Here is a 27,906-nt window from a genome sequence, read left to right as displayed (position 1 = left end):
TCAATTTTTTCCTCCGATTAAATTCTGGCAGTGTCAGAAGATTTCAGACACTTTCCTCAAGTTTCCTGCAGTGTGACATCTCCTACGACGACCTTCAAACCAAGAACCAATAGGAGCACTGAACTTGATGACGCAATTAGCGCGACAACTTCAAACCATTCATTATTTGTAAAAAACAATATATGTACAACTTAAAGTTTACTTAAAGTTTATTTATTAAGGGGCAGGATGTTTAAACTCGAATAACAAAATTACCTCTGTAGAACCGGAAGTCCATAAAGTCCTCTTTTGCCCAGCCATGACTTGCTCCACATAGTCGTCTTTTTCGTTTTTTTTTTTTTTTAACATCAAGGCATGTAATTAATAAAACTAACGCTACACGCTGCTGTTGTTTGCTAGCCACCATTATAGCAAGAGAACGCGGGTCACGTATTGATGACGTAAAACTCCGGACAAGTCTTCTTGAGTACGTCCGTTTTTGTCGCGTCTTGACTGTCGTACAGTCTGACATTAAGACAACTGAGATCCTACAGTCTGACATGGGGATCATGTTCGTACAGTGTGACAAGCAGCAATCGCAAAAGATTATTAAAAATCGCACAGTGTGAGCCCGGCTTTAGACTAATGACTTTTGTCTTGACATTTTTAAAGGCTTGCTACGCAGGCCAAGTGATCCTAACACAAAATTTCCATGAAATTCTGATCAAAAGATATGATCCCACTGATCCCTCTTCAGTGTTATGAGCCAAAGTTATGGTGGAAATGGACAAAATATAAAGGGCAGCAACAGAAGTTCTGTACTTGATACTCCTCCCTATGCTAAGCTGATGTGTGTTGACTGGCAATGGCATCATGCATCATGACGATGGAAGATACGAGATATAAATCAGGATATAACATTTGAAGCACTGTTTGTAAATTTGGTTACATTAACAAAAACAAACCCTCATAGACCTACACTGAAAAGGATCCTCATATGCCATGAACTATAGACTAGTGGTGGATTTTGTCAAATTCATGTTTTGTAAAAGTCACTTTTTTTAAATGCACATTTAGGAAAATGTTCCTCTAGTTTTAAATGAAATTGCATTTAAATAATAAAAAAAGATTGTTAGAGCACAACACAAACTCAGGTGTGGTGGTCTGAACAACAACCTTGTCAAAGCAACACCCATTTCCAGGAAATGGGATGAATTAAAAGAAAACAGTAGGGGAATCGCCTCTTCAGCTGTTGCTTATCACCAGTATTATGAATAAGGAACTCATTCAATCTGACATTATTTTTGGTTACTGTATATGAGCTAACATACCATCATATATTATACCACGTCATCATCAGTGGGTTTTGGATCTTTATGAAGGGTCAGCATTGAGTAACATATCTGAGGATATGTTTAACTACTGGCTGGCTATGTAAACTTTAAGCTTATTAGTATAAACGTTATTTACTATTGACTCTGCACTTTAATATCATGGACTTTAAATATGTAAGTGTACATGTACTACAGTATGCCCATACTAATGCAGCTGTATACATTTGCAACAATGACATTTCTGTTTCTTTCTACTTATTTGTATCTGTCTGCATGCACGTGTTTGTATTCTTCTGTTTCTTATGTGGTGTCTATTGTCAGAAATCGCTACTACAGAAATTTGAGATGGCCAGTTAAAAGTAATTCTGATTATGCTCTGAAATTCAAATTAGCAAGTCTAAACAAAAGCTTGTTGTTTCATTGTAAACAATACTTTGCACTCATATCTGTAATCAGATATGCGGGAAAAGTAAGAGACTATCTAAAGAGACTCACAACTAAAGAAACACCACTACATAACATTAACTTTCTGTGAGGAATAATTGAACTACCAATACAGTATTATTTCTGTATGGGTTGGGGTTCAACACGTGTTAGCCCCGCCCACTCTGCATGCTTATGCAAGGGCTTTCGACAAGGGGGAAGTAGATACTATCCGGCAGAAAGTGAAGTTGCAGTAGGGTCTATTCTTCAATTCAAGATGAAAGCTCTTCTGACTATTCTCGGTAAGCTATTTAAATAATTAATTTCTAGGTAACGTTACTTTCCTTTTTTTGCGTCTACAATTCGTTTTGTTAAGCGAATATGTTCTCCGTTGTGGTTTTGGTCATCGTTGATCTGAAATAGGCACATAAAGACATTCTCATTTGAGAGGATAATGTGTATCAGCATTGCTCAAATACCGTTAAACCGAGGAGACAATACTTTTAGGCTTATGTAGAAGAATTAAGAATCGCCTAATAATCCACTAAGTTTTGTTTTTGTTGGACTTCTAGTGCTTTTACATTGAGCTAATTATATTTGATCTCATTTACCCAAACTTAACCCTCAGGCTATTATTGTTAAGCTATATGTAATGTTAATATGCTAGATAATTCACATCTTAGTCACATTTTAATCACTACGGAAAGCACACAGCTAACTAGTTGGTTTACTTGAGTGTTGTTGTCCTATGCTGTTATTTTTGGATGAGGTGTAAGGTCCACCCATCCGGTCCAAAGAAGGTTTCCGATGGTGGATGAAGGTTTCCTGCGTGTTCGGTCTTTCCAGTGTGCAAAGTTCTTCAATTTAAGTTCAACTCTAATCTGACTCCATTTTATCATTTAATCTGACTCCATTTTATTATGACCTCGTATTTAGCTTGAAATACAAATTGATTGCTTGTCCATTTCTAATTTATTATTCTGATATTTGATTATTCTAGTTAACTCTTGACTTTATATTTACTCGTTCATTCGGTTGCTCATGTCTTTAACAAGGATGCAACGTAATCTACTAGAGTCAATAATTACAGAGTAAAACAGAATAAGGTCAAATGTAACAATTTATTCTCAGTCAGGTAAATACTGTATGTATTATGTCAATTCCACAGCAATTCAAAGAGATCAAATCATATCAATACAAAACATCGAATTCTCAAAGATAATTCTACGAGTAAAGGATGCATACCTGACTTTATAGAAATACATAGTGTGAGCATTGAGACATACCACACTACGGGCTTCTGGCTACAGAATCGCCCTGATCCTTTTGCTACATTCTCCTTAAGTACCTCAGACCAAGACCAACACCCCCCGAGGTGGAGACAGGAACTAACAATTGTAATTTGCAATTTAATCAAGTCGAGTTAGCACCTTTTGGGACAGAAGGTAATTTGCATGAAAACCACTGGGAACTGACCCACCCTCTACAGTATGCAAAATATCTCTGAACTCTTAGGATTTGTATTACCTTTTAGTTTACTTCTTATAAGAATGAGACCATTGTACCAGTCGCCCTGAGACAATTCAAATGATACCAAACATGACTGTAAATAACACTTGCATTAATGTAGAATATTACATTCTTCTATTGACCATTCTGAGTGAGTTGAGTGAAAGGAAGGGTGGGTGAGGGGAAGAGTGGATGAAAAGGAACTGATGCATATTTCAGAGAGGCGTTTTCCCGCATTTTCTCTCAGTGGGATGTGGAGACATGTCTGTATGTTAATGCACTGTGTGTGTGTTGTCCATCTCAGAAGTCCATCAAAAGAAGTGTCTGAGGTTCTGTAATTCTTACAGAGGAGAATGTCACTTCCTGTGGTATGACTATTTTGTCCTGCTTGATTGGCTGCAGTTATAGTATGATGTAACATGTGACTTATGAAATTTGAGAAGTCATAGTACTATTAAAGCCAATGTTTTGAGAAGATATTTTCCATAGGCCTCAAGAGGAAATTCCCTGAGTGTGCAGAGTTACTGTGCTTGTGCAAGTGTATGATCATGTTATAGACTGAGGAAAATGCATTCTCATAAATATTTACATTTACATAAATTTATAATAAATATAGGCTCAAATAAATTATTAATAAACCAACAATAAAGTTTTTTTTTTTTTTTTCCTGCTGGCCAGTAGGTTGCTGTTGTATCAGAAGCGGTGTAGCATGTGAAGTGGAAGTGCTTTTCCATTGAAAACAGTGGGGAAATCCTATTTGTTGTTGTCACTGAGTAGCTGTGGAAATATGAAAGTGGGTAACATCATCTTTTTGTTTTAATTGCTGATGTGCCTTTGTTCATTAAAAAACAAAAACAAATCTGCAGCCTGCCACCTCAATATACAAATAAATAAATACAAACAATTTCTAGGGCTACTCCGAGAATCACTTCAAGAGCATTTTACCATTTCATTTGAGAAAAACTATCCTTAGTTATAACATATACAAACAGAACCAGAAGGTCTTCACAGCAACCCGTCAAAATAAATGTTTGGTTGCTTGAAGAATCTGTCACAGAAATGTATTAATGTAATAATAATTCTAATACTAATAAAATTATTAATTTTAAGGAGATTTTTTACCAGAAAAATTATTTACCAGAATGTATTTACCAGAAAAATGTAAATCCACAAACTATTTCTGGAAAAAACTAATAATATATATTTATGAAAAATAAATTAGACATGCTTTTAATTATAAAAAATTAATGAAACATTTAAAACCGAATTCAGAAAATTAATGGAAAACACAATTTGGTAAAAAATGTAACTGAATTTGAGAAAAAAATAAAAACATTTAATAGGGCCTTAAGATCAATAGGGCCTTCAACTTTTAATAAATTGCTGTGAAATTGTGTGATTTCAATTAATTGGACATGCTTTTTGATAAAATTGTATTTTTTATTTTTTATATAACCAACATAAAACGGATTATAAAACAGATTCTAGAAAAATTTAAACGGAAAAAAAAGGGAATTTGGGAAAAAATTCAAAGACGGGTCAAAGACGTTCAAAGACAATATTATTATTATTTTTGACAATAACTATTTTTCTCACACTGTAAATGAATCCGAAAATACCTTGACATGTATAGAAAAAGGGGCCTTTGTAGGGGGATCATATCATTTGGGGGTCATTGGCATCAAAAACGTTATCCCTGTCTTAGATCTGTCCTGTGACTGGTGGGTTTAGCAATGCTCAGATTCAGAGCAAAAGTGTAAAATAGATAATAAATACGAAATAGCAGTATTCAATATCAGATTTGTCCTACGTTGCATTTTGCTTTTGTAGAGCAGCATAGGCTTCTGTATGTTTGTTTATTTTTAATGAACCAAATGAACCTAGTACTGATTGTTTTGTTGTTTTGTGCTTGTCTCTTTCAGTTGTGGCCGTGCTGTTATGTATCGTACTGTCATCAAAAGAATCTGATGTGCTGCAATGCATAGGGGAAAAACTGAGTGATGGACAGTTCTACTTTAATATGCCGTATGAAGTTAAGGAGGACATCTATGACTGCGAGACCCAATGGCTTGCTGATGTATACATTTTGTGTCTTAAGTAAACATACAATGATGAATAATTTTGTCAATATCTGGATTTCTGCATTAATTACTTCAAAAATCAAACAAGAAAACCAAGTCTGGCTTAATAACACACAACCAACTGTACCTTTCAACATTTTATTGAAAACACTGAGTGATCATAGACAAGGCCTGTTGTGGGGAAAATCTAAGTAAACCTCTAGCTATTTTATAACTTCTCCACAAGTTAACTGGAGTCATTTTAGGGTATGCGATTGGGAGTGGGGGTTGCTCAGGTGCCATGACCTTTAAATAAGAGCACACAAAACCAACACTTCTGGGAAAATGTCCTGTGGACATTTCAAGACCTTTATAGATGTTGGGTGATGCAACAAGACAAGGCATAGATTTTTCTTGATTGTCACAGTTGTTAAGTCAGATTGTGTTTGTATATAATTGCGAGTTAAATAAAAGGTATAGTTCACCCAAAAATGAAAATTCTGTCATTAATTACTCACCCTCATGTCGTTCCAAATCCGTAAGACCTTCATTCAACTTTGGAACACAAATTAAGATATTTTTGATGAAATCTAAGAACTTTCTGACCCTCCATAGACAGCAATGCAACTGACATGTTCAAGGCCCAGAAAGGTAGTAAGGACATTGTTAAAATAGTCCATGTGACATCAGTGGTTCTAGCGTAATGTTATGAAGAATACGATGCACTTTCACGCAAGTATCACATCGTTCAAACAGGTTCTACGTCAGAACGCTGACATGGAAGAGAAGAAATTGTTGAATAAAGTCTTTATTTTTGTTTTCTTTGCACACAAAAAGTATTGCCATAGCTTTATAAAATTAAAGTTGAACCAATGAACCATTTTAACAATGTTCGTATTACCTTTCTGGACCTTGAACGTATCAGTTGCGTTGCTGTCTATGCAGGGTCAGAAAGCTCTCGGATTTCATCAAAACTATCTTGTGTTCCAAAGATGAATGACGGTCTTACAGGATTGTAATGACATGAGGGTGAATACTTAATAACTGAATTTTAATTTATGAGTGAACTATCCCTTTAAGATCAGTTTACATTTTATTAGTAATCAAACAGAAATTCAGACATTTTCAAAAGAGTTTGGAAACTTATTCTTCTCATAGTAAATGTCAAAAAAGTACTATAAACAATACATTACAAATAGCATCAGTGAAAAGTAAATGTATACATATATTCTTAACCCTGCCATCCTACGTTTCTTCATTTTTTTTCTTCTCTCTCCCTCTCTTGATCAGGAGAAAGTGGCAGGGATTTCTGATGCTGAAGGAAATATGCCGTACATATTCCCAATTGTAAATTTGACAGTGAATGCAGCCATCTTACAGACGTGCCCTGAAAGACTTGAATGCCTGCTCATCTGCCCCAGCGCCAATGTATGTGTAATATTGGTGATGTGTTTTAGCTTTTATGTGCCGCTAGGTATTTAATTAATATTATAAAACGGATAGTTCCGGTCTTTGATTCTGATTGGTTGTGCCACGTTCAAAGCCATTGTAAATTACACCAAAGACTATAGAATACCCAAGACGTGTCACTTGTATAATTTTGAATGGAGAAAAATGCAAAGCTTAATATGGCCGCTCCATCACAGGAAGCCCCGACTTCTGAACGAAAGAGCCAATCCCTAAAGTCAGCGAGTCACTGCAGCTGAAGAAGTCCCGGTTGCTATAGAAACAGTCAGCGTTCTAAGACGTGTGCTCAGGACTGCGCATGTGCACTGGCTGATCTTAGCCTGAACAATACGCTTTTTATAACACTATTTGAGCAAAAGAAACAACATTTATGACAGTTGTTGTCAGATTTCTTTGGTGATTTCAAATATGAAATTTAATAGTTAGCTTAGTGAACAGTTTTGGAGAATGTGATGTTTTACCATTCAAAGAGATAGGAGTTGCACTTGGATGCCCGAGAGGAGTTTCAAAGATGGCTGCCGAGTGACATGACTTGCCTTAAAGGGACTTTGAGCGAATTCCAAACGGCTTTTTTGCGCCCTTGAAGGTCACTTCGGGAAGGGGACGCCATTTGTAGGGACGTTCCAAACGAAAGTGAACAAATAATTCCCTTAACGAAGGGCCCTTCCAGAAGTCCGTTAGTGAAGGGAACATGCGATGGTCACTTCATGGAAGTGATTTCCATTTGTGATCATGTGATCTTCACTTAGGAGATCTTGCGATGCATTTTAAAACAAAGTTGGGGTTTATTTTGACTTTACAAACAAACATAAGTAGAATAAGCTGATTAAATTGGTCTTTATTTTATGTAATACAAATTATTTTCAGTAATAGCGTTCCAAAACCTTTATACGAGACAGTAATGCCCTACACCCTTAACCCCTTAACTGTCATCCCCATTTTTAAAAATTCAGAAAAAGTGCACTATGCAAACCTAAATTATTATAATTCATGAACGCTTTTGAATACGGACCTAAGGTTGGTCTCTTTTTAAAGAAGACAATTAGCAGATTATTACAGAAGTGAAATCATTTAATAAAATTAAAGTATTAAAAAGTTATAGAAGTTTAAATTTACTGTAAAACAAATGTATTATACTATTTTTATTTTATATAAAATAAATATTTAAAAAATGTAAAAAATCTAAAATTGCTATAAAATTTAAGCCATATTTGTACATAAGTTGTGTTCCAAATTTGAAGTTGATATTTAAAAAATTGAGGTTAATTTGCAATTTTGTTTAGGCGTTATACCAAAAACAGCCACCGGGTGCCATTCAAACTCCATTGAATTTTTTGTTGAAGCGTTTCTGTCACAAATCTATCAATTTCTCTCTGCACTCTTGTCATAAATGAATCTATTACTGTTCCTTCATAATTTGTAACAACAAAAAATGGTAAAATATCTATTTAGGAGACTTAGACCTTTCCAATGATATATAGTTTGTCATGATTACATTAGGATTTAATTGTAATATAGTGAAGTAAAGTTAGGCGTCCCGTATACGGGACGGTGACAGTCAAGTTAAAAGAACACACTTCAAGGGCTCTGCCCTTTGAAGGGAGTAGGGCATAGGGATGCTCACTTCCGTTTGGAATTTCGCCTTTTGTTTACTTTGTGTCTTGCTTGGCAACCACTTTGTTCCAGCCACAACTGTTTCTGAGGAACTACATTGTTTGGTGGAAGAATACTGTTTTTATTAATATCATTACACTTATTTGCTCCGATTTATTTTATGAAACCTTACTAAGTATATGGAATAACCGTTTTATAAAAGCAATAAGCCCCGGGGCTTCTTGGGGCGTGTTGCTGTACAATAGAATAACCAAACGGACATTGATTTGCTTCATGCTTTCATTCTCATTTTCATTTCTCTTTTTATTTATTGTGTAGATCAATGAAAAGCTGCAGTGCTCTTGTAAGTAATACATTTACTACTATATACTTATTTGACTGATTAGATAATCTTTATAAACATGCATTCATATATTGACAATAGAATACTTATTACCTGGTTAAGAATTTGCTATACAAGAGTCTGCAATACAGTGCTACACACTTTTTTTAACCTGTAAATATTGAAGCAAGTATCTTCAATACACCCACTTTAGGGCATAGTAATATAAATTAAGAACAAAACACTAGAGATCTTTTATTTGCCTAGTACATGCACAATGAATGAAATGATTGTGTTGCAGGTGATGGATCTCCTCCGACTACACTTCCTGAAGGTAAGGTCAGCTGCTTATACTACAGCGCTAATTTGTATCAAGCCGTTAACATGAAAGTGCTCAAATAAAGTGTTGCCACTCTTTTCTGTTGGCAAAAATAGGCTTTTTGTTGGTTCTTTAGCATAGCAACAATTTGAACGTAGCCCGATCAAACACCAGCTTTATGCCATAATGGAATGCAACAGTGACTGCCTGCTTTTCAATGACTTTGGAAATATTTTTCCCATTCATTCTCATCATAGGGATTTGTGAAAAATCTGCAAAAGTGCATAAGGTTATAGCTAAATATTCAAATCTGTAAGTAGTTTATGAGTGTATATGGACTCACTTGATTACACAGCTTACAGTGATTCATAGCAATAGACTGTTACTGCTGAGCTCGTTTGTTGTTTTTTTTCCATAGTAAGAACTTGTGGGCAGTGTGGTTTTTCACGAGAATTTCACCTCTATTGCAATTTTAGTTCTTTCTTAAAGTGATAGTTCACCCAAAATTGACTTTTTCTTCAGTGGAATTTATGAGAAGATATTCTGAACAATGTCTGTTTTTTGTCCATGCAAGAAAGTCAGCAGGATCTAATGTTGTTTGGACCCTAATGGTTTTCAAAATATCTGCTTTCATGTTCCTCTGAAGAAAGTCATACAACTTTGGAACAACATGATGACAGAGTGCATAAGAAAAGTTTGATGTCATTAATTTAACCGATAATTTTGTCTTGTAAAATGATGCAGTTCATTGTGTTTTTATATTCTAACACCTTTCTATTGTGCTTTTTTATGTTCGTTTGTTTGTTTCCTAGTGGGTTTTCCTAACTGGAGTGTTTATATTTATATTGGAGTGGGTGCGTTTGCAGTGTTGGTGACTGTCATTGTCATCATTGTGCTTTATTGGAAAAGACAAAGGTGAGGTCCTCTTAAAAACTGCCCCGAACAAACTGAAAACATGGCTTTGCGTAATATTTGTCTTTTAATATCTGTATAATTTTGTGCTTATAGGTCAGGATATGTTCTTAGTGGTCAAGGTTCTGCTGAAAAGATTGTCTGATTGTGGTATGTATCATTGGTATTTTATAAAATGCTGCTGTTATGATGTAAAATAGTTCAAATCATCTTTGATCTTATATTTTGAAATGTACATCCCATTATATTAGGCAGTGAATTACAGTGTAAACAGCGGTGAGTACAGCTAAACCCATTTCCCTTTCCTTTTTATTTAACCACAGGAGGTGTTACATCATTGCACCTGGGAGTTCTTCAGTCTTCAATCATTCACTATGCTCTTATCTTTTTTATAACAAGGTCATAACCATGTCTCGAACATTAGACAGATGGCTAGGCTTATTTTTAGTTTAAAGAATTTGTAAAGAATTACATAATTAAAGGGTTTAACGGGATTTAAGGGAGTAAAGAAAAATGAAGAAGATCAGTAAAATAAGTAGAATTTATTCACGCTACACTTAGCATCTTTTGATTTTAAGGTTTGTCTTAACTAAATTGATCATGACAACTAACCGAAATGAAGCTATATGAAGAAATAATGATATTAGTTATATGTTATAGAACTCTATATTTATATTTATTTATACTATATATTTTGTCTGTTACAGTGGGGGAAAAAATTATTTGAACCCCTGGTGATTTTGTACGTTTGCCCGCTGACAAAGAAATTATCAGTCTATAATTGTAATGGTTTATTTGAACAGTGAGAGACAGAATAACAACAAAAAACGCATTTCAAAAAAGTTAAATTAATTTGCATTAAAATGAGTGAAATAAGTATTTGATCCCCTATCAATCAAGATTTCTGGCTCCCAGGTGTCTTTTATACAGGTAAGGAGCTGAGATTAGGAACACTCTCTTAAAAGGAGTGCTCCTAATCTCAGTTTGTTACCTGTATAAAAGACACTTGTCCACAGAAGCAATCAATCATTCGGATTCCAAACTCTCCACCCATTGCCAAGACCAAAGAGCTGTCCAAGGATGTCAGGGACAAGATTTTAGACCTACACAAGGCTGGAATGCGCTACAAGACCATCGCCAAGCAGCTTGGTGAGAAGGTGACAACAGTTGGTGTGATTATTCGCAAATGAAAGAAACACAAAATCTCCCTCAGACTGGGGCTCCATCTCAACTCGTGGAGTTTCAATGATCATGAGAACGGTGAGGAATCAGCCCAGAATTTCACGGGAGGATCTTGTCAATGATGTCAAGGCAGCTGGGACCATAGTCACCAAGAAAACAATTGGTAACACACTACGCAGTGAAGGACTGAAATCCTGCAGCGCCCGCAAGGTCCCCCTGCTCAAGAAAGCACATGAACAGGCCCGTCTGAAGTTTGCCAATGATTCAGAGGAGAACTGGGTGAAAGTGTTGTGGTCAGATGAGACCAAAATCCAGCTCTTTGGCATCAACTCAACTCGCCGTGTTTGGAGGAGGAGGAATGCTGCCTATGACCCCAAGAACACCATCCCCACCGTCAAACATGGAGGTGGAAACATTATGCTTTGGGGGTGTTTTTCTGCTAAAGGGACGGGACAACTGCACCGCATCAAAGGGACGCTGGACAGGGCCATGTACCGTCAGGGCCAGGGCATTGAAAACTGGTCGTGGATGGGTATTCCAGCATGACAATGACCCAAAACACACGGCCAAGGCAACAAAGGAGTGGCTCAAGAAGAAGCACATTAAGGTCCTGGAGTGGCCTAGCCAGTCTCCAGACCTTAATCCCATAGAAAATCTGTGGAGGGAGCTGAAGGTTTGAGTTGCCAAACATCAGCCTTGAAACCTTAATGACTTGGAGAGGATCTGCAAATAGGAGTGGGACAAAATCCTCCTGAGATGTGTGCAAACCTGGTGGCCAACTACAAGAAACATCTGACCTCTGTGATTGCCAACAAGGGTTTTGCCACCATATACTAAGTCATGTTTTGCGCAGGGGTCAAATACTTATTTCACTCACTAATATGCAAATCAATTTATAACTTTTTTATTTATTTTTTAAGCATTTTTCTGGATTTTTTTTTTTTGTTATTCGGTCTCTCACTATTAAAATAAACCTACCATTAAAATTATAGACTGACCATTTCTTTGTCAGTGGGCAAACGTACAAAATCAGCACGGGGTCCAATAATTGTTTTCCACTGTATGCAAATGGCACATTAAATATGCATAACTGTGCATATGTATATGCAAGTAAAACTATAAAGAAATAACTAAAATATAAAATGTAACTTCCTATACTGTATATAACTTATAGTATAACTATTGATATATCTATCACTGGTCTAATCAGTCTGTGAGAAAGAATTTGGTGGATTACGTGGCATTATAGTGAGCATAAAATGTGTGTGAACATAAAAGTAACTGTACGTCCAGGGCATGTATTTCCTGTAAATTGCTGCTGTGGAAGCAAAATGAAATGAAATGCTGTACCAGTGAGTACACACATCTAATACATTACTAATCAAATCCACTCAGCACCTGCCACTGCTTCAGATCCGGCCTCAAATATTAACGTGTTAAAAAAAAAAAAACTAATCTACAATAATGATCTACATGTATTAATTTACTTTAAGTGAGGGGGCAGGGGCAGGGTTTGACTCTAAATGGTCATTATGGTCTATGCTATCTACTGATAAAGTTCTTTCCTCCCTGTACTGTAGCCATTGATTTATATTGATACAGTGTCCACTATTACTTTGTGGCAAAGGAAGTGGGCACTGCTAGGTTTGATTATATTTGCATCAACATGTCATGAATGGTGTTTAATAATATTTGCTTAGCTATTATATTGCACAGAATCACTATACTCATTGTAATGACCATTTCCTTTTAAACCCTTTTAAGAACCCCTTCTGTCTAGGTGCAAAATATTTATGGGGTATTTCTGTTAATAAAATGCTAAAAACAAAAAAAAAAAAAAAAATTTCAAGTGTGTGCCTGATTTATTTTTCTACATGTAGTTTAATTTATTTATTTATATATAAATAAATAAATTAAACTATATATATATATATATAAATTAAATATATAAATTAATGATTGATTGCTTCTGTGGACAAGTGTCTTTTATGCAGGTAACAAACTGAGATTAGGAGCACTCCTTTTAAGAGAGTGTTCCTAATCTCAGCTCCTTACCTGTATAAAAGACACCTGGGAGCCAGAAATCTTGATTGATAGGGGATCAAATACTTATTTCACTCATTTTAATGCAAATTAATTTAACTTTTTTGAAATGCGTTTTTTGTTGTTATTCTGTCTCTCACTTTAATTTATACATTTAATTTATATATATAAATATATATATATATATATATATATATATATATATATATATATATATATAGAGAGAGAGAGAGAGGCTGGTAAGCGATTAAATTGTTTAAATCTAATTAATTGCATGTGACAAATTAATCGCACATCAAATTTGGCTGAGACATTACTCCCAAAAGATCATTTAATTTAATTATTGTGCAAAGCATCAAACAGACATTACAAAAAGTAGCTTCTGAAAGAAATATTTTGTTTTATACAATTTACATATACTCTTTTGGACATGAGGGTGAGTAAATGACACAATTGTCATTTTTGGGTGGGTGAACTATAGCTTTATAAATTAAATTTATTATTACTATGGAAATATGAAATTATTTCTTTAATGAAATGATACTCTAAATAATAAACTCAAACTGTCAGTAGGTGATGGTAAATGTCTTAATGATTAAGTCAGAGTCATTTGTTCATTCAAATGTCTGATTCATTCAGGAGTGAAACAAATGGTTCTTTGAATGGTCCATTGGATCATTAGGCTTGTTCGACTTGAAGCGGATCATCACCCTTAGATCGATCGGTGTGTGACAAAGTATCGCAAGAGCTATAGACCATTTCAAGGACGTAAACAATAACAAAGACGTCGGAACGCTACTGCGCATGTCTGGTCCTGAAGCATTTCCGGTAGCCATTTTTAAATATCAGATCTATCAAAACCTACAGCACATACTTTTTAAGTCTAGCGAAAACACAAGTTAGGCATTTAAAAAAAAAAAAAAAAACAGAATTACCCTTTAAATATGACTGAGGTGCAAACTTACAAAGCACATTAAAGTAGTTTTCCGGACGGCTCAAAGCGGCTGTGATTGATGCTGCGTGCATGTACACGAGAGATGACGCTACACGCGTATCGCAGTCTGGATGCTTACAATTAACTCCTTAGTGGAGAGGTTTCGAGATCATTTGTTTGTACAATGGATGACATCAGTCTTATGTTCGGTTAAACTGAAGCAAGACAAACAGTGTTACTTACAATCTTATCATGGTTTGTGCTAAGATGTCCGAGGAGGTTTTTGGTGGACATTTCACTTGCATTGCTGGGTCAGTCTGTATGTCTATGCAAATATTCATATTTATTTATACAGCACTTTTCACAATACATATCGTTTCACTGCAGCTTTACAGAACATGCATGTTTATTACAACTCTAAATGAATGCTAGTAAGCTAATCACTTCATGCCATTATCACTGATTTCATTCGTTTTATAGTTTGGTCAAGTTTGTTGCTGTGGAACAGTGCTAGAAAGCATTTGAATGCTCAATCTGAGCCATCATGTGGTCACAAATAAACAAAATGAATGCTATTCACTGCTGGCTACCGTGTTTTTAACCTTTATTTTTTAAAGATAAAAGTATAGCCTACATGCAGATTAATAAATGCACACAAACTACATACAGTATATATGTGGGCAGTGGCGTAACTTTGCTTTGAAAAGTGGTGGGGACACCGCACAACTCGTTTTGCTATTTGTTTATTTAATAACCAATTTTACTTGGGGACTGAGTTCAGAGTTGGAAATGCACTTCATTTTCACTTTGATGTACACATGCATCACATTCACAAATATGTCTATAAACATCCAAATAAGCAAAACGTAACATTCTCAATGTGAATGTTACGTTTTGCTTATCACAACACATCCAGGGTAGCTAATATCAAAATACGCAAGATAAATATGGTGAACTTACCATTTCATGGTCAGCTCAGCTGCAGCGTATTCATTAATTGCACAATTGTGTGTGTATTACGATTCATTCTACTTTGAATTACTTGCATATGTTCTCTTAATACCAGCCGGACAACTTGCTAAAAGCAGGTGTGATCGATGCACGCGCTGAACATGGAAGAATCAACATTACGTCAAGAGTCAAGACAAGCCCACAAAACTCACTCACTTAAAATGTTTCCTCATCCAATCAAATAATTTAACCAATCCTGAACTACGCAAAACCTTGTGTAAAACACAAATGAGAGTTCATTTGTGTTTAAAATGGTTAAACTACCTTTATTAATTAAATAATTAAATAAATTAAATTGTTTTGACGAATCTTTTTTATTACGCTTTTATAAAAGCTCTATTTTTTCCTCCCCCACCCCACATGTAAAGGCTAGTTAAAGGTAAATGTTGCTATCTATAGCATAAATGTTAAAACATCAACAAAATGTCCAAAAGAAAGTGTGGAAGTGATATAAGAAGCTTTTTAGTGAAGCAGCCACGCACAGTAAGTTACTTTGCTTAACACGAAAACTTACGTGAATATAGACATACTGTCGCTAATCATGTTTTTTGGCGGCCACTGGAGCGCGCTGTGATTTAATACAAAACTGAATTAAAGGACTATGAACTAAAGTCATAACATAGAATTGGCCTGTTGCCTAAAAGTGCTCTAACTATTATTCAGCCTTCAATGATGGACAAATGCCAATATTGCAAATGTAAACATTTAGATCCTGGGTTGAACTAGTCATTTCTTCCCCAGAATCAGACAAATGTGCCTACTGACAAAGAACAAGAACAGGGAGCAGAACATGTAGAGGTAAGAGTAAGACTAAAATACAGTATTAACATTGTAGACTACAAATACATTTTAAAAGAGGTACAGGATCTGTAGACTAATTATAGGGATAGGAAACTACATATCCCATGACGCATATCGCGTATCTCGCGATAGTTTCACAACGAGACTTAATATTCATCTTTGAGGACGTTGAAAAGCTTCTGACCGTCGGAAAAATTTGTTAAATGAATAAATTAGATTATGAAGAGTGACGATTTGTAGATGGTGCTTTTCCTTTAATACATACCTTACGCAATCTATTTTTCAGTTACTTTTCAAAAGTGGTGGGGACAATATCGAGCCTGGTAAAAAGTGGTGGGGATATGTCCCACCCGTAAATTAAGCCTATGTATGTGGGTATGTATGTTTTTTATGCACTTTTACTGTAAACACACATAAAAAGTGTGGGCACTATTACTATTTTTTTTTTTAATGTTTTTGAATTAAGTCTCCAATGCTCATCAAGCCTGCATTTAATTGATCAAAAATATAGACAAAAACAGTAATATTTTGAAATATTACAATTTAAAATAATGGTTATATATTTTAATATGCTTTAAAATATAATTTATTTCTGTGATCAAAGCTGAATTTTCAGCATCATTACTCCTGTCTTCAGTGACACATGATCCTTCAGAAATCATTCTAATATATTGATTTATTATCAGTATTGGAAAAAGTGGTACTGCTTAATATTTCTTTATATACTGAGATAATTTGAGTATTCTTTGAATAAAAAAAACTGCATTTATTTATAATAAAAATGTTTTGTAACAACATGCACTACTGTTAAAAAATTTGGGGTCGGTATTTCTTTTTTTTAAGAATATGAATACATTTATTCAGCAAGGATGTCAATTTTTTTTTTTTTTTTTTAAGTGATAGTAAAGACATACTGTTACGAAATATTTCTACATTTTGAAAATCCCTGCCAGGATTCAATCAATCAATCAATCCTGTATGAAGTACCATTGCAGTGAGTAGCACAGGTAGGCCTATATTTGTAGCAATAGCCAAAAATACATTGTGGGTCAAAATTATCGATTTTTCTTTTATGCAAAAAATCATTAGGATGTTAAGTAAAGATCATGTTCCATTAAGATATTTTGTACATTTCCTACCATAAATATATCAAAACTTAATTTTTGATTAGTAATTTAAAATTTAAAGGTGATTTTCTCAATATTTAGATTTTTTTGCACCCTCAGATTCCAGATCTCGACCAAATACTGTCCTATCCTAACTGATCTATAAATCTCAATAAAAAAAAAAAAGAAATTACCCTTATGACTGGATTTGCAGTCCAGGGTCACATATAAACACTTGAAATGTAAATATATTAGTATTTGTAGAAATTAACATTAAGAATATTGTTTATCATTAGTTTGACATACCTAATGCATTAACTAATGTTAACAAATTAAACAGGATAGTATAATCAGCACGCCCACAGTTCATGGCCAGATGTATATTGTACACTAAAATTACAAGAACTAGCTAAAAGCACCGGTTCCAATTTCATTAGCTGTTTCACAACCTTTAGGAATCTACACACGTTTGTGCCAGGAAACTGTTGATCAGATGATCACAATGCTGGGAAACATGTTTACATGTTGCCAGCAGCAACAGAAGATCAACTTATTATAAAAGTTTACTTTGTTGATCGTTTTAGTGATTTAGTACTATTCCCAAGAGTCCACATATATGCTTAATGTATAATTTATGCAAGGAATATCACAGGTCTTCAGAACTGAAACAGATATTCTCTTCAGACCTCTCATATTTTGTCCCAACATCAATATACATACATCACTACATTGCATACGAGTGCTGGGAATTCCCCATGCACAAGAGCTTTCAGCTCATCTCAGAGGCCATATTAACAGCAGAATTAAATGTTGTTCAACTGCTGGTGCAGCCAATCATGTGCCACTAAGATCACCTCACATATGACCAGAACAGGAAACAATGCTGACTTTAGTGAACTGTAATGACCCTGACATACAGCATACTACATTTCTAAGAAAGCAAACAATTCACCAGAGGAAGCCCACTCAACTTTGTGTAATGTAATATGTAAAACTTTGTAAAATGTAATAATCATTACATTTACCCAGAGCCCTAAGTGAGTGCATCTTGTTTTTCTAAATTCTTAATTCCCATAATGTTATGAAACAAAACCTCTTTGCAGTGTGAAACTATGACAGCTGTAATAAGATTCAGTAGTTTTGTCTATCATAACATTTTTTTTATGAAATTAATGTGAGGCTATTATCTTGACAATGGTTTTGCGTATTGAAAGGAAACTTTGTATAATTATGTCATATCCACAAAAATACTCGGAGGGAACCCGAGTATGACTTGGCACTGCTCCTAAAATCATATTAGGGATGGGCGACATATCGCATGCTATATGCATGCGCATCTCGTCAGTAAAGCCGGTTCCTTGATTAGCGTTAAATCTCCATCGCCTGTTTTCAAATGGAGCGGCATTTAATACACGGAGCCAGTTCACCGACAAGCTACGCAATTTGCGTTAATTGTCGAAGGCGATATATCTGCAATAATGAAAACGATATTGCGTAGCTTGTCGGTGAACTACGGCTCCGTGTATTAAATGCCGCTCCATTTGAAAACAGGTGATGGAGATTTAGCGCTAATCAAGGAACCGGCTTTACTGACGAGATGCGCATGCAACCAGATGCGATATATCGCCCATCCCTAAATCATATAGCTAAAATAAATGTGTCTTTTGTGTTGTGTGGAACAAAAATGAAGATATTTTGTCTCAGTGTTTTTGTGTTCATATAATGGCTGGGTCTTGTGAGTCATGACAGGAAATGCCATTACAGAACATTATGTGCAACACAGCAGTACATTAACACACTCTGTTCAGGCAGAATATACACTATTTATAGTAGCTGGTGAACCTGATTGTGAACAGCAATGACAGTCAGGACTGACAAATAATGTTTCCCTACATAACCTTAATACACTGATCTGCATATCTTCTAGAAAACAAGAACACATCAGTCTCTTAACATGACTTGATAAATAAGGAAAATACAATTAAATATGTGCTTTTCATCAAATAATTGTAAGAAGCAGAATTAACATTTAAATGACTTTGTCTTGATGATACAACTCTTTTCAGTCTACAGTTTACAGTTTAAGAATATGTAAATACTTCAGTGTCTGTGATTATTGCATTACCAGCAATCATGCTGCTCTAAACTTAACCTAATTTCCTTTTTGCAACATTTGCAATATCAGCTAAAATTAGGTGCTGCTGAAATACCCCTCAACTGTCAAATGGTCAGTACTGAATATGCTTATAAATTCATTATGTATTCCTCTTCTATTCTAAATATGTCATATAATGTGAAAGCCATTTGAATTTATTTATTTATGCAGTGTCAGCTAAGTTGCAAGCATTATGCACATTATGCTTTTGTAAAATTTCATAAGCTATTTTATTACTCTACATCACTATAAAACCTCTACCTTGAAAACACTTAAACCCCTGCAGTCTAGGTGCAAAATCATGTTGGGTTTCTGATAAAATAAAATTAACATTTTGTTGTCTTGATAACTTACTTTTCAATGCCTCAGATCATTTTACAAAGCCGGCCAACATTCACTCACCACTTAAATCTTCCCTAAAGGAGTACAGATATATCTGCCTCCAAGTATTTGTCACATAACAGTCACATAGCAAACAAACAATAAATAAATAAATAAATAATTTTGGCCATTTACTATGAGCAACTTAAAATATTAAAAACTGAAGTATTTAAATCCTGAAGCTGGTTGCTTTAGGTTTTTTTTGTTTCCTCTTTTACTTCTAATTGTTTACAGTGCATCCTGCAAGTGTTTACTTTAGATAACATATAATGAACTTAAAAATTATTGATATACCTACTGACCTGTTAAGAACACACAGATGTAGAGTAGCCAGATGTTTTTCAGACAAGTACAGGCCATAGATTTCTTCATCCAAACAGCAGAGTAATCCACAGTTCAGAAAAAAATATATATTTTTCTTCTTCACTTTTTGTGTGTACAGGTTTGCAGTTCTGTCTACAGCTGAGCTGCATAATGTTACTAAAACTGCTGACAGGGTTTCAAGTCCAACCGTAAACCACCAGCTGCGTTCCTGGAAATTAAACAATGAACAGGATTAGATTACAATGCAGGAGAAGTTAATGTTTATGGTGTTTTAATATAGCCTAGCTAAGAGAATAGAAATCTGTAACAACTGTTAACCATCCACATTCATATCTTTTCTGGTTCATTTAGAGACTTTAGAAAAAGGGAAATAGACATAAAGAGGCTGAATACAGCCTCATATTCACAGACATTGTTTTAACAACACGCAATATTATCACCTTTTATCACTTGATTGGAATTCACTCTGATAAATAAATTTGCCAAGAAGAGTCAAGTGAAGTTACCGTTATTTATATAGTGCTTTTTACAATACAGATTGTCAAAGCAGCTTCTGTGTATTACAGTATTAACCATCTGATGCATGAATTAGGGAAATAGTGTGTCGTAGTGCTAGAAAATCCTTTTTGGTTCTCTAAAGAGTGAAAGATTCTTAAAAAATAAATAAATATCTTGCCACATCTTACAATCAAACAGGTCTTGATTTAGCCTGAATTGTGCGTATAGTTTTTTTTCTCTCTGTAGCCATTCAGTGAGTCACGGCGAGAACAGTGGTTGCTCAAAACCTCAGCATAATCAAAATAGTGCTATGCCACTTTCTTTGCTGAATCCATCAAATAGCAACAAACCCTTCCTTGTTTTCCAGAGGTCTAATACAGATTAACGCTCTTGAGCATGACATAGAATGACAAAAGACATACAGTATGAACGTTTTGTGACTATGTCTCTGTTTCCTAAGATCTAGTTTAAGATATTTTAGCAAAAGACCATATGTGCCATAAACTCTCTAAACCTCTGTTTTGTTACCTTCCTCCTGCCAGAGGAAGGTACTTTCCAGCAGCCTTTAAAGATACACACAGAAAAACATGATCAAGGACATGTGCATTTTTTTATTCACTTAACAGCAAGTTATTTTAGTGTTCTATCTTCTATTGATGTTTATATTTCCCTTTCTTATGATCTGCTTAGTTTATTAGAGTTGTGTAAATCCACAGTGTTACATTAAACCAAAGTACAGTTCCCTTCAGACCAGTTTGTAATAATTGTGTTAGCCCTAGGGATAGTGACAGAACAAAATCACAATACTGAAATTCTACCACAAAGCTAACACCTCACTGATTAGTGATTACTTTGGAATATATCTAATTATTGATAAAATACCTGATACACCAAGACAAATTCTTTTTGTGTGTAAACATGCTTGGCAATAAAGCCCTTTCTGATTCTGATAGTTCAACAATTAAGGCATTGTAATGGCAGCCTGGTCTCATAAAAATACGTACCTCTGTGCACTTTCTGTGCGACACCGTTTTATGTACCTTACTGCATGTTTCACAGCAGTTTCAAAGAGAAATGTCCACTGAGTGACGCTAAAACAGGTTAAATACATGAACCCTGGCACGTTTGTATTATGTTGATATAGGTACGTATTGCTGTGTTTTAATTATGTTGTTACAGGTACATACTGAGGCGGTTCAGAATTCAAATAGCCGGGGTCTGTCCCTAAAAGTTAATGCTCTATCGTGTTGGAAATATGCCCTACACCAAACCCAACCCTAAATCTACCCGATAGTGTTAACAAATGCAAAACTGGTATAAAAACGTATTTGTTGATGCAACCATGCCATTTCAACTTCCTTTTCTGCGGATCGAAGTACGGCTCCGTACTCCGTGAACTACCGAACAAACTTTCCGTCTATGAAAACCCATAGATACGTGGCTGGATATGTGCGATGCTAACATTCAAAAGCATCAGTTTTCAAATCTCCCAGCATATTAATTGTTTTGAAGTCGTAACATGATATTCTTAAAGTAATTGTGCGAAGAATGCGCTTTATTAAATCAAAACTCTGTAAATTTGTGTGAAAATGAGTTGAAGTTTTACTGCCTCTAGTGTTTGTTTCTTTAGGAAACTGAAACTGCAGTAATATGTAGTTAAAAGTGCACCCACGTACGTAAATGCCATGAGACTAGGTTGCGTAGTGACAAAGTAATATATGAGCACAATTCTGAGTGTGCCATTGTGTGAATGAGTAATATGATGATGTAACAAGCAGAATGAGTAACATTAGTAGCATGAAGCAATCATGATTAATCAAATTAATTATATTGTAGGGTTATTTAGTAGCCTAGCAGGCTGCCACAAACTGAAGCGATTTGCACTCTAAAAATGTCTGCATTATTTTGTAATTTATGTTTTTTTTTGTTTGTTTTTTTTTATCCAGACTGCTGGGTTCTGCCTGTCGAGGTTATTTTTTAAAGTGTTTTGAGGGTTACATTTCGCAGACTGTAGAAATGATGCACCCACTCGGCCAGCTAAAGAAGTAACTAACTGCTGGAGTGTCACAACAACAGTAGCGGCAGGTTTTGACAGGGCCAGGTTTTGCCATGAAAAAGATGAGATTAGGAGACAAGCTGTTATTCTTTAACATCACTTAGCAAATGCGAAAATTGGCATCGTTTGAACTAAAATAGAGTTCATAGTGTACTAATACCAGATGCCAGAAGCACACAGATTATATTGCTGACACTTCCTAATGTTTTATGTTTTAATGAACTTCCCATCAAATAAAATACATTTTATAAATAAATGCAAATAATGTATAGCTATAATTGAACTAAATATTTACTTTAACCCAGCAGTGCTGTTTTTTACAACCAAAGATAAGAACAAATGTGACTCACTGACCAATGATAGCCTACTAGAGAGAGGCCATCTGACTGACATGTACTGTGAAGTGACCAAGACCAGTTAGTGTAACGATAGCAATTGATTGTGCCTGCTAGGAAGCCAATAGATGGCATTGTGTTAAGTGTTATTTGTTGGATACGAGGCAATGGAAAAATCAGAAGAAAAAGAAAATGGATTGATGTTCAGAAAAATAAAGAAAGACATCTTAAGACTGCACTGAGAGTTATTTTATTAAATAGACTGAGCGAAACAGTTATTTATCTCAGTGTTGTGCACTGTCATCACCCATTCACTCTAGATCAGTTTGGAGACGTGACGATTCATGAGTTGACTGTGACTCACACTTGTTAACAGGCGTTAACAAAGACGACTCTGGCATTAAGTAGAGCATGAGATTTACACATTGCGCTCATTCAGCCGCAGGATATCATATACAGTATCAGCATGCAGACCGCTCTATTGTTTCTTGGTTTGTTCTCGTGCTTTTCTCTTATCAAAGGAAAGCCACTCAAAGGTAAGATTTACCATTTTAATTTGTTAATGAAAATACATTTTATAACTGGTGTTGTGCACTGATGAGTGCCGCTAAAGAACGGAAATAGGCATATAGGCTATTGATGAGCTTTTTCAACGGAGTTATGCAAGTTCTCAGGGCCGTGCACAGGGGGCTGGCCCGGTAGCTAGAGCCACTGGACCTCTCCCCCTCATCGGCTAGGGTGCCCCTCTCATCACCCCAGCTCAAAGCTCCGTTTCCGCTCCGCTAAAGATCCACTGAATCCGCCAAGTGTTTTCTCGCCCGCTCCGCAGCATCCCTCACGATCTGTGTGCACGCTTTCTGGAGAGAGGAGACGACAGTTCCGGAAGGTCGTTGCAGGTAGATGTATTACAATCCACATTACAGTCGATGGTTGATCCGCTAAATTTGTAATTTGGTAGCGTGTTTTTGTATTTCTGTTGGTAATGATTTGCTCTCGGTCTTCTAAAAGTGCGAACAACTTCTTTGGATTAGAATGCCTAATAAAAATTATTGTACCCGATCAGATCTAATATAAATAACACAAACTTTGCTGTTGTTGGTACACGTTGTAGACAAAAACAAAACAGAGAGAAAAAGAGCGAATGGAGTCTGCTAAAGGCAGGCAGTTCAACATTGCAAACATAAATTCAAAACTCCAGCAGGTAAATTCATCATATAGAATATTTATTAGCAGTTTATCACACTTGAATTATAATAATTAAGTATATTTCCCATTATAATCACTTGTCTTGATACTAGTAGTCTATATTGTATTAAAACCATATTAATAGTAAAGGCCTCTAAATAGTTAAAAATAATATAAATGTTTTAAATGAGTTGTTTAGTATAATATAGATTTATGCTGTATAATATTAATTTAAATGTTTAATATTTTTTCCTCCCTTGAAGATGAGGTAGAAGCAGACTCAGAGTGAGGGAGAGCACACTCGATCAAAACATCTACAATAAAGTCCAAACTCAGTTTTAATGCTGGAATTATGACAGATTTAATTAATGTGATGAATATCCTGCAGCAGGTGAAACATGTTGGAATTCCGAGAGAGGATTCATCCTATGACTTTGACCTGCCCGACGCTGTGGCCGTGAACGTGCAAGACCGCAACTGTGATGCAGAGTGGACCATTGATGTAAATATCAAAACCAGTTACCCTCTGACAGGTCATTCTACATTTTATTTCATTTTAAAATTAAAAATCACCATTTAGGGTATCATGGAAAGGCACTTCATGGCCTTTTTAATTTTATGCTCTCCCAAAACTCATTTTCTAAACAGTTTTTTTTAAATATGAGAATGGATAGTATTTGGGGTAAAATCCTCCATGATAAGGCTAAGGCCTGGTTTCACAGACAGGGCTTAGGTTAAGCCAGGATTAGGCCATAGTTCAATTAGGACATTTAAGTATCTTTTATAAACATGACTTAGAAAATAATATTGCATGTGTGCGTCTTGAGACAAAACAATGGTACTGATATATTTTAAGATCAGTCAGTGCAAGTTTCTTTCAGTTAAAACAGCCCAGACATGCATTTTAGTCTGGGGGGAGGGGGGTCTGTGTGAAAAGACTCCTCTACATTGTCATGTTGACCACAAGAGGTCAACAAGTTTTATTAATTATATGTAGTGGCGCTTGTGTTCATCTGTTAGTCTTCTCAGAATGGCTACTATAACACTAGGTTGGCATAAGGTTTCATGTTATTATGCAGTAGATCCGAAATGTGCCTTGATATAACTGCCTTCTAGATTTAATCTAGTTTATATCACTGGTTTAATATGCACAAATTTTCTGTGCTTTTTTTTATACTATTTGTGATTTTTCAAAAATTGTTTCGCCATGTTTGTCTCACAATTCTCCACTAGCAATTCACAGCAATCCTGGATGGAAATTCAGCATACTTTTCTCATCCCTTCAAAGACGTAACTCGTCAGGGAATCGGTGTATCTTACTGTCCATTTTCAGTAAGATTCCACGTCTCTTGTCTTGTGAGTACAGTAACAATTATTCGTCTTAAATATATTTACTGATCTTTATTTTAAGGATTTATCTACTGTACAAATTGAATGCTTTTTGATTCTCTTGTAGAAATACACTAATGTCCTCACATGTTCTTGTGAGTACTTTTTCACTTTTTGTTCTCCACATTAACAAAAGCTATACAACAACTATGTATAAATAAGATTAAAGTGGCATCTAATTCTGTCTGTTTTATCAGGCGTCAATTCCACCAACAAGCCAGGCTTTAGCACAACGCTGCTATCTAGAGGTATTAAACATCATTACCTTGAACCATGTTACTAAATCCTGTTGCTTTTGCAACACTGGCATAAAATAACCTAAAACGTTTAGTCTGGTGTTAGAGTAGTTGGAGTTTTGTACAGCAGTTTACAGCAAATGTGCCTTCAGGAAATGGTGGTAGGGATATAGTATGTGGTGATATTAGAGGAAGATTTTGCAAATGCCTGCACTGACTTTTTGTAATATAACTGCATTTACTGATATATCTTCCTCTGCCATCAAAACTGATTCATCAGTGAGGCGACACTAAGTATATTCTGTAAAATAAATATAAATGACCAAATACCCAGCATTTGAAAAAAAAAGTGATCAGGCAATAACCTTTTACTAGTCTCATTGGTTAAAATACAGTATGATAAATGGCAAAAATGTAGGGATAAACTTTCATAGACATTGCCAATCGGTATGATCACCATTTTACCATCAAAATAACTGCAAAACAAGCATTGCAAATCACATGCACACTCTTTCTTACCAGATTTCACTATCTTTGTTATGGTTGCAGTTCACATTTACATTTATGCATTTAGCAGACGCTTTTATCCAAAGCGACTTACATTGCATTCAGTTACAGTTTTTACATTTTATCAGCTCTTCTGATAAAATTTCTGAACTCTATCAGTTCAGAAATTCCACACTAAACAGAAGAATAACAGTAGTAATAATTATCCTCATTTTGTTGGTCAAAGTTATGCAACCACAGAATACAAAAATAATGCAAGTTCTCGCTCTAGTTTTGCTGAACCTTGTGAAAATCAACATCCGGAAATTCAATTGCAAGCCACTCCTAAAACAATGTCAAAATTCAGCAAAAAACAACAAGATACACAATTGCACTAAACTAAGGGAATTCTCTTAGGAACCTTTTAAAAATATATATAACAAAAAATAGATTCCTGATGTGGAAGCAAGGAAAAACATTACTGCAAGTGGAGTTGTAACAGGGAGTTTGCTGTGAGTAAAACCATGTAAAATTGTATTTCCACATGAGGTCACTGTCTACAAAGTTAATCTGTTTTTTTTTTTTTTTTTTCGCTTTGCTGTAAATCATGTTTGCTTGTAGTTCTGGGCATTCTTATAGGGACGTTATTATTTATTTGAGGGTTTCCTTCCTGTAGCTCTTATTTAATCGTTGTGTTTTGGGATATTCTGAAATTGCCATTAAATCTTTGACAATTATCCAAGTCTTTAAATCTGTCGAGTCGCAAGCAATTCAAAACTGTAATGCCAACACTTGGTTTTGTGAACGTGTGTTTGAACAAGAAGTGCTTTCAAACATTTCTTTGAATTGAGGAAAACACGATAATGCGACTGGGCAAGAGCAATTTTTCTTTTTGAAATGTTGAATTTCGCCGTTGGGGTTGATTGTACGGTTAGCTATAAGCAAGCGACCATGTCTGCGTGAACTTGAGAAAGATTTAGAAGCTAAAAACTATAGCGTTGTAAACAAATAAAATCTCACTTACCGGTGGGTAACAGCCTTAGCTGCTACATGCCATCTGTCTCGGTTTGTAGGCTGCTACATCGAACGACTAGCCTACTAATTCAGTGAGTTTACCAAGGCTGCGCCCGAAATCGCATACTCCTTGCTACCACATTTGAATTACGTACTTCTCGACCGTTAAAAAAAGTACGTTCTATATAGTATGAATGGAATTCGGACGTACTACATCCGCCATGTTCATGAAGTCATCTCATCGATTTACAACGTTTAAACTTTAATAAGTCAGCCGTTTACTTTGATTATTTTAAACAAGTGCAATTTAACCACAATGAACAACGTTTTTCCCTGAGGTACTTGCACTTGAAAACAGCCGCGTCGCCGCTTTCCGCCATTTTTTCGAATATGACCGACGCCTCCTCTCCCGTGGCCTCATGGGATAGTAAAGTGTCCATCGTATGCCTACTACAGAATTCGGGCGGAAGTAGTTGCCATGACGCGTTGCTAAATGGAGTAAATGATATCATTCAAGGCAGCCCACTGGGAAGTGAGCCCACATTGACCTTAAACGAAGTTGAATTGTTTATTTATTTATTTGCATAAAATGCCACTGTAGCCAATTCAAACAAATTAGCATTGAACAAGTTAGCACAAATTCTAATAATTTTACAAGAAAATTAAATACACACAAAAACAACAGAAAGCTAAAAAAATATGAGAATTTGACGGCTTAACAAACAATAAATATTTATTTATGAGCTGAAGAATATATGAAAAATGCATACGGAAGTGTTGCTTAGCAACAGAATGGTCAGGTGCTTGAGGGACAACAGCAGAGACGCATCG

At 35.3% G+C, this 27,906-nt stretch overlaps 1 protein-coding gene across 1 annotated transcript; it reads left to right on the top strand.

The window, feature by feature from the left end:
• The first annotated feature begins 1,937 nt into the window (after positions 1-1,937).
• On the top strand, positions 1,938-10,752 carry LOC306877743 (uncharacterized protein). Its single transcript, XM_079429684.1, has 8 exons — positions 1,938-2,038; positions 5,168-5,322; positions 6,596-6,733; positions 8,705-8,729; positions 9,010-9,042; positions 9,840-9,942; positions 10,036-10,089; positions 10,263-10,752. The coding sequence occupies exons 1-7, from the start codon at positions 2,014-2,016 to the stop codon at positions 10,082-10,084; spliced, it is 528 nt and encodes a 175-aa protein (XP_079285810.1). The 5' UTR covers positions 1,938-2,013; the 3' UTR covers positions 10,085-10,089; positions 10,263-10,752.
• The last annotated feature ends 17,154 nt before the right edge of the window (positions 10,753-27,906 follow it).

The sequence above is a fragment of the Barbus barbus genome, assembly GCF_936440315.1.
Source record: "Barbus barbus genome assembly, chromosome: 12".
Taxonomy (NCBI): Eukaryota; Metazoa; Chordata; class Actinopteri; order Cypriniformes; family Cyprinidae; genus Barbus; species Barbus barbus.
This window is presented reverse-complemented; position numbering and strand designations above follow the sequence as displayed.